This window comes from Gekko japonicus, unplaced genomic scaffold (assembly GCF_001447785.1).
Source record: "Gekko japonicus isolate JY-2015 unplaced genomic scaffold, Gekko_japonicus_V1.1 scaffold1424, whole genome shotgun sequence".
In the NCBI taxonomy this organism is placed as follows: domain Eukaryota; kingdom Metazoa; phylum Chordata; class Lepidosauria; order Squamata; family Gekkonidae; genus Gekko; species Gekko japonicus.
The window spans coordinates 122611-142062 of record NW_015173173.1 but is presented as its reverse complement, the minus strand read 5'-3'; the positions used below and the strand labels follow the sequence as shown (position 1 = coordinate 142062).

The 19452-nt window shown below is 45.0% G+C and overlaps 1 protein-coding gene across 1 annotated transcript in view; it reads left to right on the top strand.

Annotated features, from left to right (window-relative positions):
* POU2F1 (POU class 2 homeobox 1) overlaps positions 1 to 19452 on the top strand; it is a 130830-nt gene that overhangs the window by 103661 nt on the left and 7717 nt on the right. Inside the window, exons 12-13 of the mRNA XM_015422554.1 lie at positions 4949 to 5128; positions 6852 to 6957. Of these exons, the coding sequence (XP_015278040.1) occupies positions 4949 to 5128; positions 6852 to 6957 (286 nt within the window). The remainder of the gene's footprint in view (positions 1 to 4948; positions 5129 to 6851; positions 6958 to 19452) is intronic.

Here is a 19452-nt window from a genome sequence, read left to right as displayed (position 1 = left end):
CGGTCTCTTGACATCGACTCCGGTGCTATCTTCTGTGGCTCCGCCTTCACATAAGCCTAGCCTTCACCATCAAGGCGTATTCCACCCAATCAGTGTTCAAAGTCGCCTGTCCAGCGCTCTTCCTCTCATCGTGCCTCTTGGTCTCATTCTCGAGACTCCCATATGCCTATCCTCCGTTTGGATGACAGGGAGCATTTCATGCGAAGTCGATCCAGGTCAAGGTCCCGCTATACTCGCAGACCACACCATTACCATCACTCGCACTCTCCATCGAGATAGACGTCCAATTATAGATCCTGGTCCCCAGATGTCAGGCACCGTAGAGCATATTACCCTCGCTCTTACTCCAGGTCTTCTACCCCTCGCCAAGATCGTTATGACTGGTTTGGACAGACTGACCGCTGCGGAGGCCGGCCGACTTCGTCCTATTCCAGGCATTCCCATTCGGTAGCCTGGGTCCATTCCCTGGGGCTAGATCAGCCTCCAGATGTATTGATGTCTGCGGATGCCCTAAAGTGTTCTCCATTAGAACCTCGGTATCGCCCTTCTGCTGATGACCAAACACCTATTGATGTCAACCGCTTCGATCACCTACTCTAGTCTCGGTATCGGACCATTCTGTGTCTGGTGATCTTGACCCTGATGTCCTTCCTATCGAGGATGAGACTCGTCGCTCAGGTTCCATCTCTCCCACCGGAGGCCCGAAAGCCTATTTGGAGCTTGTTATGTGAATGGCCACAGCTCTGCAAGTGCAGGGTTCTATTGAAACTCCTGCAGTGACCGATGTCGCCATAAGTTAGTGCAAGTGGATTTGCCACCTTCGACAATTCTCCCATTATGTCCGGTCCACCTTTTGGTCCTCAAGGAGTCTTGGGACCATCCTTCCTCTGTCACTCCGATATCGAAACGTTATGGTGGCCTTTATAAGGTTCAGGAATCTTCTTGAAAATTCTTGTTCAATCAGCCTCCACTGAATTCGATGATTGTTCATTCCTCTTCTAAGTCTAAACAACCCGTTCGACAGTCCGCTCTTCCCGACCGTGAGGGACAGAAGATTGATGCTATTGCCAAGAAAACTTACTCCATCGCATCCATGAACGTTAGAATTGATACCTATCGTACCTTTCCGGGTATGCCTTTAATGTAGCCACTGCCATTCGTCCAGTTCTTGAATTTGTCCCAGAGGAATATCGTCTTACTTTGTCTGCTGCTTAATCTGAAATTTGTGCAATTTCCAAGCAACAGATCAACTCCATTCGTCATGCTGTCCTCTTCTAAAGTCCTCGCTTCTTCCACCACACTCCGCCATCATGCCTGGCTTAGGAGCACCTCCTTCCAGACAGATTCATTCATTAAATTCAAAGTCGAGGATCTGCCCTTTGATGGCAAAGGACTTTTTCACTCCACTACGGATGAGGCTCTGAAAGCTGTCGATGACTGCAGGAAACAGGCTCAAAACCTTGGCGTTTTTACTTCGACACCAAGGCCTTACTACAATAAACGTCAGCCATCGCCTGCTACTACCTCGCAGTGGAGGAAGAAATCATATGACTCCCGTCCCTCTCAACGACCACAACAACAAGCCCCCAAGAAGCCCAAGCAGTCCGTTTGACCACCTCGAGGGCCTGCCACCGCCTCCTTCATTCACCCCTCCCATTCGGACACGACTCTTCCTCTTCCTTCCAAGTTCGGAAGAAATTACCACCGACTCCTGGGTCCTTACCATTGTATGGGTTGGGTACGCCATAGAGTTCGCTTTGCCCCTGACCCTTCCTCATTTTTTCATCACGCTCCTGAATCCATCACTTCATCAAGAGTTAGACGTGCTTCTCCACACGGGGGCCATTGAGATCGTCCCGGAGGCGCAACGAACTCTCGGCTTCTACTCCGAGTACCCAAATGAGACGGTGGTTTGCAGGCCATCATGGATCTTCGAGATCTCAATCATTTTGTTTGCTGCAAGAAATTTCGAATGGTCACATTACAGTCAATTCTCCCTCTTCTCCCCAAGTCTGGGTGGCTGGCGTCGATAGATCTTCAAGACGCCTATTTTCACGTTACCATCTGCCCCCAACATCAAAAATTCCTATGCTTCGCTCTCTGAGGCGATCATTACCAATACCGTGTCCTTTCGTTCAGTCTCTCTACAGCCCCCAGGGTCTTTACAAAAATGATGGCAGTCATCGCTGCTGAGCTGTATCATCGGGGGATTGTCCTTTACTCCTATATCGACAACTGGCTTCTCGTGGCTCCTACAGAGACTCAACTTCTCCACGACGTTCACTCTACTCTTGCCCTTCTCCGCACCTTAGGTCTGTGCGTCAATCTGTTCAAATTTGCACTCCAACCTGTTCAGGTTCTCCAATTCTTAGGAGCCCGCCTCGATCCCACCACAGAGACTGCCTTCCTGCCAGACTCCAGGGCTTCAAGCATAATCATGCTGGTGTCCACCTTCACCAGATGTCCCCAGCAATCGGCTCGGTCGGTCATGAGGCTCCTGGGCTACTTTGCATCCACTGTCTTTGTCGTATGAAACGTCCAGGCTCAGAATGCGCCCCCTTCAGCTCTGGTTCCTTCGTGTTTTTGATCCTCAATCGAGTCCTTGGCACATGAAGCTTTCGATCCCGGCACATGTACTGACCTCCCTGTTGTGGTGGTCTCTTCCACAACATCTCCTCGCCGGCATGCCCTTTCGACATCCCCCTCCAGAGATTTCTTTGTCCACAGATGCATCCCTTTGGGGTTGGGGAGCCCAATGTGGGACGCTGTCTGCCAGGGGAATCTGGTCTCCTTGAGAGACTGCTCTTCACATCAACTTCCTGGAGCTTCGAGCGGCGCATCTCACCTTAAGGGCCTTCCTCCCGATCATACAAGGCAAGGTTGTCCATGTTGCCTCGGACAACATCATGGCTGTTTTTTACATCAACAAACAGGGTGGCACGCTTCTCTTCGCCTTTGCACAGCAGTGATCCGCCTTTGGAACTGGTGTCTTCATCATTCCATCATGCTGTCTGCCATACACATCCCTGGCATTCAGAATGTAGATGCTGATCTTTTGAGCTGCTCGGTCCCATAAGACAACGAATGGTCCCTTCATCCCTGGTATCTACGACCGGTCTTCCTCAAATTCAGTCGCCTGACCGTCAACGATTTTGTCACCTGGGAGAATGCCCGCTGTCACCTCTTCTTCACCCGAGGTCCGCCGTCCGCCTGGTCTCTGGGAGATGCCTTCCTTCACAGATGGACGGGGACCCTATTTTATCCCCCCCCCCCATTTTCTCTCATCTCCAGGGTGCTTAAAAAGATTGTGGCTGATGCCACCTCCTGCATCCTCATCACCCCTTGGTGGCCACGCCAAGTGTGGTTCCCTCACCTCCTCTATCTCTCCAACGGACGGTTCCATCATCTCCCTCGTGTGCCAGATCTTCTGTCCAGGGATCGAGGCCAAATCCTCCACCACAACCCGACCTTCTTCAGGCTGACAGCGTGGAAGATCCTACAGTAGACTTCCCATGTGAGGTGTTGAATGTATTGCTTAACGCAAGGAAACCAACTACCTGCAATACCTATAGTCTGAAGTGGAGGAGGTTCCAATCTCACGCCTTGCAACACTCCTTCGATCTGACCCATGCTTCTCTACAAGATTTTCTCCTACATTGTGTCCTTGAAGGAATCCGGCCTTGCATACTCTTCTCTGAGAGTACACCTGGCTGCCATCTCGGCATATCACCCCTTTGTACAGGGCTCTACTGTCTTTTCACACCACCTAACAAAGTCTTTCCTTAAGGGGCTCCTTCGTCTCTGCCTGCCTCGAAATACCTCAGAGCCCTGCACTGCCTCGATGTCTGGAGGGCGTTCTCCTTTTATCTACATCGTACAAAGCCTTTTCGAAAGTCTCGAAGACTTTTTGTTGCCTATGGTTCCTCGTCCAAGGGTGAGCCAGTCTCCTCTCAAAGATTGCTATGAGTTAGCAAACCAACCCGTACCCACCTGTATCACTGCTCACACCACAAGAGCAGTTTCGACTTCTATAGCCTTCCTAGCTGGTGTCCCGTTGGAAGATGTCTGTGCTGTGGCTATGTGGTCCTTGACATCGACCTTCGTGTCCCACTATGCACTCGACGTTCGAGCTCGACAGGATGCTGCATTTGGCCAGGCGGTGCTCCAATCTCTTTACCTGATGCTTCTACTTCTTCAGGTAGGACCTATAAATTGGAATCATACTGCTGTGTCCTAACCTGTTTATTGTCTCTTCCCTCCTCCACCTGGTTCAGCTCTTCTAATCACCCATGTGTGGGTCTGCACAGAGACCACGACGAAGATAAACAGGTTGCTTACCTATAACTGATGATCTTTGAGTGATCATCTGTGCAGTATCACAATCCCACCCAGCCTTCCCCACTGCTGGCATCTCCTGTTCACTTACCTTGAGTTGATGGGACTTACCTGTAGCGGTTGAAGGAACTGAGTGGGAGGCGGCTCTCTCCCCCGCTCCAGGCATGCGCAGTGTGTGTCTGCTCCCCAGGGCGGGAAGAGAGCCCACTAAAAAAGACTCCTGAGGCAAGCTCTGGAATGTTCTCCAGTCGAGGTCGTGCGCAGGTGCTCAACCCATGTGTGGGACTGCACAGATGACCACTCGAAGATCATCAGTTACAGGTAAGCAACCTGTTTTTTCACTTTGGATGGCTTAGCATGTTACAAAGGAATGATGATGGAAGAACTGTGAGTCACTTGAGCATCCGTGATTCATGCTTCCCACATCACCTGTGAAGGAGAAACTGGTAGCATCTCCCTTGCTGTGACATGCATGTGTTTCAAATGATGTGGGGTATTCTTATGTTGAGTTACATCCTTCTACTGTCTCTGATTATGTAGGGAGCCACCCTGTGTCTACATTGTACTTAGGTAGCAGAGAATGGTTTTTATTTTCAAATTATTTCTCTTTCAGAACCAAAAGCCTACCTCGGAAGAGATCACCATGATAGCTGACCAGCTGAACATGGAGAAGGAGGTGATCCGTGTTTGGTTCTGTAACCGGCGGCAGAAAGAAAAACGGATCAACCCACCCAGTAGTGGTGGAACCAGCAGCTCGCCCATCAAAGCAATTTTCTCTTGTCCAACTTCACTGGTAAGAATAAAAAACTGAAGTTATGCCACACCAGGAAGGAACATAGCTATTCCTGTCCTGTTGTCAGTCTCACTATCAAAGAAAATTCAGTGTCTTGTTAAAACCAGTGGTCACAATTCTACTCCATACAGTATAGATTGCTCCTACTTTGTACAAGATAGAAGGCATCACACAAGAATATTAGATCCCAGTTGTTACATGAATCTGCACTCAGCCTGGAAACCCACTGGGTGACCTTGAGCCAGCCTCTCCTTCTATCTCAGTGTAACCTTTCTTACAGGACCGTTGTGAGGATAAAATGGGAAGCTGGTGAGCCATGAGTGCCACCTTGAGCTCCTTAGATGGAGGGTAGGATAAAAACACAATTGATAGTGCATCGGTACCTAAGACTGAAACATCCAGCTTGATCAATAATTGATTCGTACTTCACTCAAATCTCTCTCAAAAATATTCGCTTTCGTACAGCATACGTGGGAGACAGGAGATATGATTAATGATTCTCTGGCTTAAAACAAGGGGCAGTAATAAAATCTCATCTTCATCTAGTGTGAAAAATTAGAACTGTTTTATAGCATGTATTTGGCTTCTTCTGCAACTGTTTGTAACCAATAGGGAACGTCTAAGGGCTGGACAATAACCAGAATCTGTGATCAGGAGCTCTTGCGGTTTTCATTTTTTTATTTTATTCTTTTTAGATCCAAGTGGAGCCATGGTAGAAACTGGGACATGCAGCAATGCTAGGGGAGAGGGCATTTTACCGTTTCTTCTCCCCATGGACCAAATAGCCATGAGGGATTTCATTTGTGAAAACAACTGAGTGGAGAAGGGTTAAATAGCCCCTCCCCCCACACACTGTTTCCTCAGCCTGATTGTTGCCTTTTCCCTGCAACAGCTGCTTTGGTGGGAAACCACGGGAGGCACTATGTCATATCTACTTTGGTCCTAACAGTGAATATTGTTAGAGTATTGTGTTCAGTTTTGGGCACCACAATTTAAGAAGGGTATAGACAAGATGGAACATGTCCAGAGGAGAGCAACAAAGATGGTGAGGGGTCTGGAGACCAAGTCCTATGAGGAAAGGTTGAAGGAGCTTGGTATGTTTAGCCTGGAGAGGAGATGACTGAGAGGTGATATGAGAACCATCTTCAAGTACTTGAAGGGCTGTCATATAGAGGACCGTACAGAGTTGTTTTCTGTTGTCCCAGAAGGTCGGACCAAAACCAGTGGGTTGAAATTGAAACAAAAGAGTTTTTGCCTAAACATTAGGAAGAACTTCCTGACAGAGTGGTTCCTCAGTGGAACAGGATCCTCAGGAGGTGGCAGGCTCTCCTTCTTTGAAGATTTTCATACAGAGGCTAGATGGCCATCTGTCAGCAATCTGATTGTGTGAACGTAAGCAGATCATGAGAGGGAGGGCAGGAAGGGTTGCATCAGTGCTTAGTTCTTGTGGCCCTTCTTACACACCCAGGGAAATGCTGATCACCACTTTGGGGTCAGAAAGTAATTTTTCTCCAGGCCAATTTGGCTGGAGATCCTGGAGGGTTTTTTCCCATCTTCTGGACATGAAACCATGGTCACTGCAGGTGTGGAGGGGGAGGTATTTGTGAATTTCCTGCATTGTGCAGGGGGTTGGACTAGATGACCCTGAAGATCCCTTCCAACTAAGTCCAGTTTTGACTTTTTTTCTGCATAAAGGTTTCAGATATTCTGTTCTGACCTCTAGGTGGCAACCACACCAAGCCTTGTGACAAGCAGTGCAGCTACTACCCTGACTGTCAATCCTGTGCTCCCTCTAACCAGCGCTGCTGTAACAAGTTTGCCAGTCACAGGTAAGAGGCCATTAAAGCAGCACCAATATAGAAATTCTTGCTATTACTTTTATGAAGAGCGAACATTACATAGAAATGATAAACACATTCATGTGTGTGTGACGTTGGCGAATGGGGCACCAGAATAGCTGGGGTTTTGTGCATGTTCTTGGGCAGATGACAAAACTTTTTCCTACCTGAAGGAATTAAATTGCTTCATTTTTTTCCTCATATGTTACAAATCAGCAGTTCCATTGAAGGCTGTCATGTGGACTACACAGGGAATGCACAATCCTCTGAGCTGCAAAATTGTGCCCTTCTGCAATTCCATGGGCATTAAAAACTGGGGAATGTGTCTAATAGTGCTGGTTGCTGACAGAGGTTTAGAAGATTGCAGAGTTTAACTATTTTGTTCAGGGCTTGAGAACGTAATAGTTTGTACCTCTGAGTAGACCACGGTGCAAAGAAACTCACCAGGTAGCATCTTTTAGCGCCCCAAAAGGAATAATGCTGGGAACTGTATGAGCAGATCATCCCAGCTTTTTTTTCCCCCTTAATGGCAGTAGCAGTCACAGAGGACCTTGAACCTTTTTCCTCTCCAGCACAGTTGCACCGATGGAGACCTCACATACCTCTAATAAAGTGCACTCTTATCCTTGGAAAGGGGAAAAGTGCATGTTCCTCCCCTATCTCCCATTTCCGCTTGCCAGGATTAATAACATTATGGGGAAGTGAGTTTTGATCAGCAGAAGTGTGCAAAGGAAAAGATCCCTGATCTGAACTGTAGGCTCTGTCCTTTTACTTGAAAGATTATTTGTCTTCTTCTCCCAGCATCATGTCTTTTTTGGCCCTGTAAAAATGACAGTGACAACTAACTGTCTCCTAGGACTGGTGTGGAGCACAATGTGTCTGCTGTGTACATTGGAGTTTTGGCTGTGACTGAGCTGGTGCTTTTACAACACATGTGCATGTAAAAATTTATTGAATACAGGTGACGAGAAGGGAATCTTTCACATCCTAATGTTACCCAAGTAGAAGAAGAAGATTGGATTTATACCCCACCCTTCACTACCCGAAGGAGTCTCAGAGCGGCTTACAAACTCCTTTAACTTCCCCTCCCCACAACAGACACCCTGTGAGGTAGGTGGGACTGAGAGAGCTCTGACAGAAACTGCTCTTTTTCAAGAACAGCTGTGCCAGAACTATGGCTTGCCCAAGATCATCCAGCAAGTGCAAGTGGAGGAGTGGGGAATCAAAAGAAGATTGGATTTATACCCCACCCTTCACTACCCGAAGGAGTCTCAGAGCGGCTTACAAACTCCTTTAACTTCCCCTCCCCACAACAGACACCCTGTGAGGTAGGTGGGACTGAGAGAGCTCTGACAGAAACTGCTCTTTTTCAAGAACAGCTGTGCCAGAACTATGGCTTGCCCAAGATCATCCAGCAAGTGCAAGTGGAGGAGTGGGGAATCAAAACCGGTTCTCACAGATTAGAGTCCGCGCTCCTAACCACTACACCAGGAATAGCAGGAATAGACTCCTCTATGGCATGTAAAAAAGTCAATATCAATCCTTGAATTTTTCCTGCTTAAAAGAAAACACCAACCATACACATGCAAGAAATAGTACAAAGCAGCCATGATGCAAGCACAAAAATTCTGATAACGGGTTAACAAAAAACTTGAAGGATTATTTGCATGCACACCCGAGGATTACAACAACCACCTTTAACATCTGTTTTCCTTACCACTCTGCCTTGAAGTCATATATGAACACAGCAGGCAAATTTCAGGAATGTTGTTTCGCACTATAGAATGACCATGCAATTTGTACAGAGAGAGAGTTTGCATAATTGCTTGTGAATAGGTAGAAAGTTGTAATGCAGATTCAGTTCACTTCAAATTACTTTGTAGTAAATAGAGGTTCTTTGACTCCAAACTACTGTGGCCATTCAGCTGACATCTCAGAATGGAAAGAAATTATCAGAGCAACGCAGTCACATGGCACAGCTTTTACTGGACTGTAACATTCCAGATTGCATATGGGGAATTCAGAGCTACTCATCAATATATCTAATTGTCAACATGGCCAAATCTGTGGATTCTTAAATCCAAAGACTGGAGCCAAGAACAAGTGACAGATCTTTCAACATTCCTGAGTAAAGCTTCGGGTTTCCAGAAAAAAACTGAATTTTTAAAAATGGGTGTGGGGGTGTAAAAGCCCTGAAAATGATAAAAGGGAGTGCCTATAGGTTTAAGAAACAGATGCCCTCAGTCCAGACCACAAAAAGTCAGTCTTGAGATTCCTCTGTTCTTGAGCAGAAGGAGGGACAAACACCCAAAATATGATAAGCAAAAGTCTGTCCCTTTAATATGGCCCTGACTGGAACAGCCTCTTCAATGCATGCCATTCCAATTCTAGTACCTGAGCCAGCAGATCCAATCTAGAAAAGGATGAAAGGCTCATCATTGCTCCTCCCACTTTTTTCATTGATTGCGACCAATCTCCTAATGTACAGCTCATCATACTCTTCTCCACAGGACAGCTCTACAACTCCTCATAGGATATCCTGCATTCATCACCACCTTGAAGAGCCATCCATTGCTCCACCAATGTCTCCCTCTCCTTCCAGAGAGAGATCTCCTGTCATGATTCCGTACACGATAGAGTCTATTCACCCATTGCCAAGGTCTTAGGACTAAAACTAAGTTGATGTGTCACAATATTTATATGTTCCAGTTTATGTTTGTTTGTCTTGAAAATTAATAAATAGATTATTTTTAAAAAATAGTCTATTCACCCATTGCCAAGGTCTTAGGACTAAAACTGTTCATTTCAGTACCAATCCAATCCGTGGGGTTATTACTAGTCATTAAACCCTATTAATGGAAGTCTGAAGAACACCACGGTAAAGAATGGGACTCTTACTCAGTTCTGTCTGTTCAGTCAAGAGTCCTGCATCTGCCCATGATTCATCAGTAACAATACTTGCCAGGATATTACAGCTCTGTATCGCCATATCATTTAAGGTGCTTAGTATCTCCATACAGTGCATCACTCTCTTGGGACCAAGCCTTGGTTCTGATGTCCACAATGTTGCAACCTGCTGCTCCTTCAGCTGCTGCATCTTGACTTCTGGCACTGGTCAACTGCACTGGTCAATTTCATGATTATTGTGGTGGGTCATCCTGAGCTCAGCATGAAGTCCTCAGGGAAGGAGGACTCCTCAGGAGAAGGTGAGCCACACATGGCTGGCTCTGAGTCAGCAGAAGCCAGCAAAGAGGCTGATGTGCTGCAGGCTGACTAAGACTCACCACCAACCGCTGATACAGAGCCACCACCCAGCTCTGATGCAGCAGGTGAGACTCAAGTCATTAAGACCAGTCCACCCGGCTCACTTCCACCCTTCAAGTGCTGGAGAGAGAAGCTTAGAAGGGAGCTGCAAGCAAGGAGGCAGAGTGCACGTCTTCTGGCCCGTCGACAGCTGCTTGCTGATGACAGCCTGGAGTAGTTGCAGCAGTACTTCCAAGCAGCTGGCTGCTAATATGGGCTTGTTAGGGAGTGCCTATCAAACCCAAGGCTGGGAGCCTGCATGTCCTGGAAACAAGAAGTCAGTCTGATGGACTCTGTGACCACAACTCCTGACCCTGCTTTCTTTGTGTGACCTTGAACTGGCTTGGGACTTTGACTTTGTAACTCTGTGGCTTTGGACCTCCTGACTACTTTCTCTGGTTCACCTCTTCTGGTAATGGCCCTCTGGCTTGTGCACTTTTGGCTGGTGGACTTCTGGGACTGACCACTGGCCTTCCCTTTTTTTTTTGTCAAAAATTTTTTTATTCAGGATATAAACATTCATAGTCAACAATAAGTTTTCTACATTTGTCCCCGTCATACCCTTCCCACCTTTCATACCCTTTCCCCTCCCTAATATACAGCTTCCCACAGTGCTTCGACCTCCTGCACACTTCTTCTCTAATTTTTAATACATCAATTCTCTTTTTATAGTTCACTAGGTAACTATTATTTTACTATAGTAATTAAATCTTTACTTATCATATCTCCTAAACATTCTAAGCTTAATAATTGCCAAAACTGAACAAATTAACTTTTACCTCCCAATGCTTTTCTAAATATTCTTTTAGGTCCTTCCAGTCATTATAAAAGTCTTCTGCTTCCATATTATTCAACTTTCTTGTCAGTTTGTCCATTTCCGCTGAGAATAATAATTTTTTAATCCAATCTTCAATCTTCGGGACTTCTTGCTGCTTCCAACTCTGAGCATAGATCATTCTAGCTGTTGTTATCATATACCACATCAAAGTTCTCTTAGACACATTAACCTCTTCCATTTTTAGTCCCAAGAGTAGTATTTCTGGCTCCTTTTTGAATGTGCATTTCGTAATCCTTTCCATCTCAGCATGAATCTCACTCCAATTTTTTTTTTCTTTTTCACAAGTCCACCACATATGGTAAAAAGAGCCCTCCACTTTTTTGCATTTCCAACATTTGTTTCACATATTAATATTCATATTAGCAATCTTTTTTGGTGTCATATACCACCTGTACATCATCTTGTAACAATTTTCTTTAAAATTATAACACGTTGATATTTTCAATGCATTTTTCCATAAATACTCCCAAGATTCTATTGTTACTTCTGTATTCATATTTACTGCCCATTTTATCATCTCTTTAACCTTCTCGTCTTCAGTATACCATTTTAACAATATTTTATACATTTTTGAAATACATTTTTTCCACCCTCCAACTATGCAACCTCAATTCATTGTTTTTTCCTCTAAAACCGAAAGTTTTTTTAATCTTTTTTAAATGATTCATTTATTTGGTGTCTGGCTTACCTTCCTGTGCCTGCTACATGACAGTGATTGCAGTTCTGGTATCAAACAGTTCCCGCTGTTAGTATAGGCCTTACTTGGTGCCTCCATCTTCTCATCAAATAGATAGTCCCTTGATCTCAACAGCAGTCATTCAACCACTACTGTGGCTCAGAATCGCCTTGCAGACATCATGTATTCTTCCTTGCACTCAAGAGACAAGAATAACAAATAGTCTGACTCAAGAAAATCACAGAAAGCCTCAGATTTGTGTCTAGGTCTTTCAGGGTCAGTTCTAAGCCACTCTTGCCTTCAGTGGATGTGTAGATGTATGTGGAATAATGTATGAGAAGTGTTCCCTCTAAGCTGAGTTGTAAGCTAGCTCACAGGTTTTTAGCCTCCAGCTCACAGATTTTTGTCTTAGCTCAGGAAGGATGGCTCCAGAGCAAACTAATTTGTGTAGTAGCCAAATCACTCGCTCACAACTTTAATGCCAGTAGATCACAAAGTAGACTTTTTGCTCACAAGGCTCTACAGCTTAGAGGGAGCATTGCTCATGGCCACTGTACTCAGTATCTGTGTCCAATAGAAATCCTCTGGAGTCCAAGGTTTGGATGCTGTGTACAAGGTTGGTGCATCCTAGATAGTCTCTGCCATGGAGCATTTTTCCTCTTCTGCTAAAACTTCTGCTTGTGCATGATTGGTGGTTTTTGGTGGGCCATTGTAGAAACATGGCAAAGACTATCTAGCAGATGTGGAACTCATTCATAGGACCCAAGTTTATGTCCCAATCATTGAGTTCATACGTGACTTTCCACATACTGTCTGCATTACTTCATGTAGTACCATTATGCCTCCTTCAGAGGTCCTTCAGAGCCTTTACTGAGTACAGCAGTGTCTAAGGTCCTTCAGAGCCTTTACTGAGTACAGCAGAAAAAAATCTACTTCTTTGTTCATTCTGCATCTAATTCCATTATAGTGGACACTGGACAGGATAAGGGGCTATAAAATCCCATATTCCGCTCCCATTGACAGAGAGGGTAAGAAGTTGTATTCTAGTAACTACAGGATCTATTCATGAGCAGCCCTTGCCCTGTGCATGGCCAGCTGTTTGGTCCACTATTAAAACGTCCTTTGGGAGAAGAGCACCTCTTCTGTGGACTGCTTTCCAGCTGACAAGAAAAACCTGGCTCTGATGTAAAAATGAAGGACTGCACTTTCCTAAGCAGCAGATTAATATTTCTTGCCAGAGCCTTTCACTGCCATTTCCAGCTGTGTTTCACAAACCTTACTATGGAGACCGAGATTCATATTGAAGATCTGCCCTCTAATGGGGAGCACAAAACTAACAATGTGGGAGACCATATACAGAAACAATGATCCCCACAGTTTGATTGATGCATCTTCGTACTCCTGTTTATAACACCCAGAAGCAGAAACAGTGGCCACAAAGCTTTAGTTAGTTCATGCCCTGGCATTCCTCTATGGATTGATCAGCCAGTGATCACTCAATATTGTCTTTTAAGAACCTTATTTAAATTAGTGTAGTTATTCTTGAACAAATTAAATAAACATGACACACAATTATACAGAAAACATTAGCATATGTAAATGACATTATAAATAAAAAAGCATACATGTCATCCTTTCTCCTCCCTAGCTTGCATTTAAAGATACAATGCAATTTCTAAAATTCTTACCAAGTCTTTTCAGAAAAGATAAAATAATCTCACCACAACCAAGCATTGAGGGATTCCATGTGTGGCTATCTCACATAGACACAATTATGTGAGATTCACATGACTTTATCGAACCATCTAATTCATTGTCTCTAAAGGTGTGATATAAGACACCTCTGAGCATCCCAAAGAATAAGTATTACCAACTCTGTTCCATTTGTTCTGGGATTTATTCTGGTCATAAAGCCATTTATTCATAACTTATTTGTCTCAAGGCTGGGAAGTACAGTTTTGCTGAAACAGTGAAAAAAAAAATCAAATTCTTGATGTGAAGCAGAGGGCTTCCTGTCATGGCTGATTTTCCTCTGTCTATCAAGGAGGCAGGACCAAAACTTGAGCTTTCTGTCTCCTGGGAGTGAGTCTCCCAATGATTCAGCCCTAATGGCCATAGCCAAGGCCTCATGCAATGTTTTGCGGGCATAGTCCAGTTTATAATCTAGTAGGGATCCTTCACTGTTCTTGGTGACCAGATACCCTGATAAGAGGACTACTACTGGGTCATCTACTATTGGAACATGTAAAATACCCATTGCTTGATTAAAAGGGTAATCCTTGCTCGAAAGCTAGTCGAGTCCGACTCTAGGGTTGCGGTGCTCATCTCCGTTTTAAAGCTGAAGAGCCAGCGCTGTCCGAAGATGTTTCCGTGGTCATGTGGCCAGCATGACTAAACACCAAGACGCACGGAACGCTGTTTAGTGCTTGATTAGGAAAGAATAAAATCTTTTGGCTAGGTTAGGATTCTGCTCATTGGAGAGGGGATTAGTTCACTCTTCCTTCATTTGGTGTTCAGAGAATTCAGGGAAGGGTACTGTGCTCTCCTCACATGGTAACCTTGGAAAGAACTCTTTGGCTCCCTTGGGTTGCCTTAGGGTTTTTCCCCCACGATTCAGTGGGTTCTGAGAGCTCTAGGGCCACTATTTGCTTTGGCTAGCCGCACTTAATCGTCTTCCTAATTAAATAGGTGCTTAAGCTGCTCAAGCACTGTTATCCTTTCCCTTTCTGGGAACATAAGAGAAGCCATGTTGGATCAGGCCAATGGCCCATCCAATCCAGCACTCTGTGTCACAGTGGCCAAACCCCACGTGCCTTCAGGAGGTGCACCGGCAGGGCCAGAACTCCAGAAGCCCTCCCACTGTTGCCCCCCCAAGCACCAAGAATATAGAGCATCATTGCCCCAGACATAGTGTTTCATCTATACCAGAGGTTCCCAAACTTATTTGGCTTACCTCCCCCTTTTCAGAAAAAAATCACTCAGTGCCCCCCTGGACATCTACCTTCAAGAAGTGGACAAAAAAGTTCCAGTTTGTGGATCTGCACCTGGATTGTTCCAGCCCACCTGGATTGTTCCAGCGCCCCCGAGGGGACAGTATTGCCCACTTTGGGAACCAGTGATCTATACCTTGTGGCCCAATGTCACACCAGCAGCTGCATGTGGAGGAGTGGGGAATCAAACCTGGTTCTCCAGATTAGAGTGTGCGCTCTTAACCAAACTGGCTCTTGTACTTCTTTCTCTACCTTTTCTATCCCATGCATAATTTTGTAAACCTTTTATCATATCACCCCTCAGTCGTTTCTCCAAGCTAAAGAGCCCTAACCTCTTTAACCTTTCTTCATAGGGAAGGTGTTCCATTCCCTTAATCATTTTAATTGCCCTTTTCTGCACAGGGGCATTATGATACTGGCTGATTTGTTTTTAATCCCCTTCCTAATTTGCCTTTTCTATTGCAGTCGCACACTGAGTCGACATCTTCAATGAGTTATCTACCAGGACTTCCAGGATCTCTCTCCTGGTCAGTTACCGCCAGTTCATACCCCATCAACGTATATTTCTAGTTGGGATTTTTGGCTCCAGTGTGCATCACTTTGCATTTGCCCACGTTGAATGTTATTTGCCATGTTGATGCCCAGTCACCCAGCCTTGACAGATCCCTCTGGAGCTCTTCACAATACTCCCTGGTTCTCACTGCCATGAACAACTTAGTGTCAAATCGTGGGATTTTTATTCGACAAAGCATAAATAAAAGAAAAGCAGATAATCAGGAAATAAGTGGGCTGAGAAAACAGATACAGGTGCAAGAAGAGGAGGCCAGAAGGGGATTGCCATCAGATAAGTTTAGACTAAAAATCCAAACATTGCAACATGAGTTAAATTGCATACTAAATCAGGAAATTGCTAAAAAGATTTTATATCCCCGACAGAATTTTTTTGAAAATTCGAACAAGCCTACCCGCTAACTGGCACACAGGCTAAGATATGAGAGGAAAAAGAGATATATAAAGACTCTTAGAAATGAAACAGGGACAGGGAAAAAGTAGCATATCTGAGTTAAAAAGGATTGTGGAACAGTATTATGCCAAATTATACAAGGAACAGAGTTCAGACCTAGGTTCCATCCAAAAATATTTACAAAATAATGTGAATATAACAAAACTGAATGATATGCAACAAAAGTTGCTAAACCAGAAGTTCACAACTTGTGAAATTGCCGAAGCTATAAAAAAGCAAAAAAGAAATAAAACACCAGGTCCGGATGGGCTGAATTCTACATGGTTTTTGAGGAGGAAATAATGGCTCCACTTAAGCAAGTGATACAGGAGGTTCCACAAAGGAAAAGGCTACCGGATTCCTGGAACGGAGCCATAATTTCCTTGATACACAAAAAAGACATGGATTTAAAAGAAATTAAAAATTTCCGTCCCATATCTCTACTTAATCTAGATTACAAGATCATCTTCGCATCTATCATAGCAGCCAGATTAAGAAAAATCCTTTCTGAGATAATTCATCAAGACCAGGCGGGCTTTCTACCACATAGGCAGGCTAGACATAACCTCAGAATAATTATGAATGCCCTGGAATATGCAGAGGCACACCCAGACAAACAGTTGGCAATGCTATTTTTAGATGCCAAGAAGGCGTTTGATAACATTGCCTGGGATTTTATGATAGAACATCTTAAGATCTCCCAATGTGGAGAATTTTTTGTGAACGTGATAGAGGCTATCTATACCAATCAAAAGGCCAGAATAATGATTAATGGAGACATGACATCTGAAATAAGCATTGCCAAGGGTACGAGACAGGGTTGTCCCCTTTCCCCGCTATTATTTATATATACCATTGAAATATTTCTGGAGAGTATACGAAAAGACACAGACGGATTACAGGAATTAAGACTAAAGGTGAAGAGTATATTATTCAAGCATACGCAGATGATTTAGCAATTATACTTGTAGACCCGTTGGACTCATTAGATAGGTTATCAGAAATGCTAGAGGAATTTGGCCAACTCGCAGGCTTCAGGGTTAATGCATGTAAATCCCAGCTACTGACAAAAAAATTGCACCTCCCGACAAATTCTAGAATTGCAAAGAAAAACTGGGTTTGGTGCCCAAAAGAAGATTAAATATCTAGGCATTTACATAACAAATAGGTTAAGTTCCTTATATCAAGACAACTATGATAAATTATTGATGCAAATTAAGAACGACTTGACTAAATGGGGTCAGATGCAAATATCTTTGATGAGCAGAGTGGCAGTGATAAAAATGAATGTTCTGCCAAGGGTGCTTTTCCTGTTTCAGAACATACCGGTTCTTACCAATCTGACTTTTATACACAAATTAGAAAAAATGGTAAGATATTTCATTTGGCAAGGGAAAAAACCACGAATTAAATTTAAGCTCCTCCAAGAAAAAACAGGAAAAGGTGGTTTGGTGCTACCAGACTGGCAACTGTATTTCCAGGCAGCGTCCATGGTATGGATCCGTGACTGGGTCAAATTAAATGATTTAAGGACTATAAAGCTGGAGGGACACGATTTGGCCATAGGACGGCACGCCTTCCTATAGTATGCTAAACAAAACATACATACTTACTTTAATAAGCACATTGAGGAAAGCCTCAAGGACTTGTCCTTTTATCCCACAACTGCTTAGTTTACTTAGGAGTCTTTGATGAGGAACTTTATCAAAAACTTTCTGGAAGTATAGGCCCAGAAACATCTACTGGGTCACCCTTGTCCACATCTTCACTCACCCCCTCAGAAGTTAGTGAGAGAAGATCTTCTCTTACAGAATCCATGCTGATTCTTCCTCAATGGCTTTTGTTCATCAGTGTGCCTTCTAATTCTATCTTCTTTATAAGAAGAGATGCCTGAAGTATGTGAGGCAGAGCCTGATTCCTTCTCCTGGGGGGAAAATGTGTACTGCAGAATTGTCTTCCAGGCTGTTTTTATGGGCCAACACCAATTATCTGAATCTCTCCTCTATTCCTGATATCCATCCCTGCCTTCCCTCCTGGAAGACCTGTAGGAAGAAGGAGACGGGGACAAGAATGATGTCTTTTCCTTGCCTTCCCCCCAGGCAGGAAGGGTTTTGCCCTTTTGTATGAATTTAAATTCCTATAGCACCACTTATTTAAGCCAACTAGACGTTTCTGGAGTGCAGTCTGCAAAGCTGGTGAGGGGAGGAGTTCTTGGGATTCTCACACACACACTACACTTCTTCTATTGCTCTGGTATCAGTTTGATGGCTGAGGCTACATACCCATCATCTACAAAGCTGCAGGGAGGTTTCCTGTCGAAATCCAGGGGCGTAGACTTTCCAATTTCCCGGGGGGGGGGCTGGGGCTGGGCCAGGGCCAGAGGCACAAGACAGTGGTAGAACCTCCTAACAATGGACAATATTGTAGGTATTATGCCATATAATTCTATGATAGTGGGCGTACAACAGTCTATGTACAAGAAAGACAGAGATTGTGTTGCCATTTTAGCCTAGTCCCATGTAATATGAAACCCACTGAATTCTTCACTAGGGAAAATAGAAAGAAAATGAAATATCTTACATTTACAGAAATGTTTGTAATTCATCTACTAGTATCAGAGATTTAATCGGGTCGTTTCGTAGAAAAAGAGCTAGGGGAACTCAGTAGCATAACTCATTAGCATATGCCACACCCCCTGACATCACCGGAAGTGTGTCATAAGCACTCTAGGCCAGTTTCTCAGAAAACCTGTTTAAGCCCTGAGTGCTGAACCAGCCAGAATCTAACAGAAACGCCGCAGCAACGTCAAAAGCATCCTATCGATGGTCATAAATTTAAAACAAACTATTTGGGTACATATGGTGGCCAGGTCAAAACACTGAGATCAGAGCAAGAAAATGTTTGAATCCTAAATTTTGTTTTATATGCTAGTCCTAATATTCCAGCAGCTGCAACCCTGTGTAGCACGCAGACATGGCCCCTATCCTCAAAAGCCTCCCAGCGGTCGCGGGGGAGAGGCTCACTTCGGGATCGGGACCGCAGCCCCCCCGCGCTTAAGCGCGCTCCCCAGGAGAGTTAAGCCACGCCGGGCGCCCTTTCGAGGCAAGAGGATTGCTCCTTTTTGACAGTGCTTTTGGTCCCCACAGTAGTGTTGTATGGAAGGGGGGTCTGTCCAATGCTCCCTCTGCGGTGTGGAGTCTTGCCGGCAAAACTTCTACTTTGTGGGCTGCTGGCATTAAAGTTGTGAGCCAACGATTTGGCTTCTGCAGAAATTAGTTTGCTCCGGAGCGATGCTCCCTCTAAGCTGTGGAGTCTTGTGAGCAAAAATCCTACTTTGGGAGCTACTGGCATGAACGTTGTGAGCCAGCGACTCGGCTGCGGCGTAAATCAGTTTGCTCTGGAGCCCTCCTTCCCGAGCTGAATGTGTGTCGCAGCAGGCTGCATCCCTTCCTTGGCCGGGCCTCCTTGGACATGGCTTGGCTCGGAGGTTTTCGCCGCCCCCCCAGGCGACCCTCCGCTTCTCCCCCTGCCTGGCCTCTCCTCTCCTCCTTCTCGCCGTCCCTCGTCTCCCCTCCGACTCGAAACTTGAGGCCCGCCTCCGCCACCCGAGCTGGCCTCAGGCACCACCCCCTATAGATGGGTGGTGCCTCAGGCCGCCCTCTCCTTTGCCGGCGGG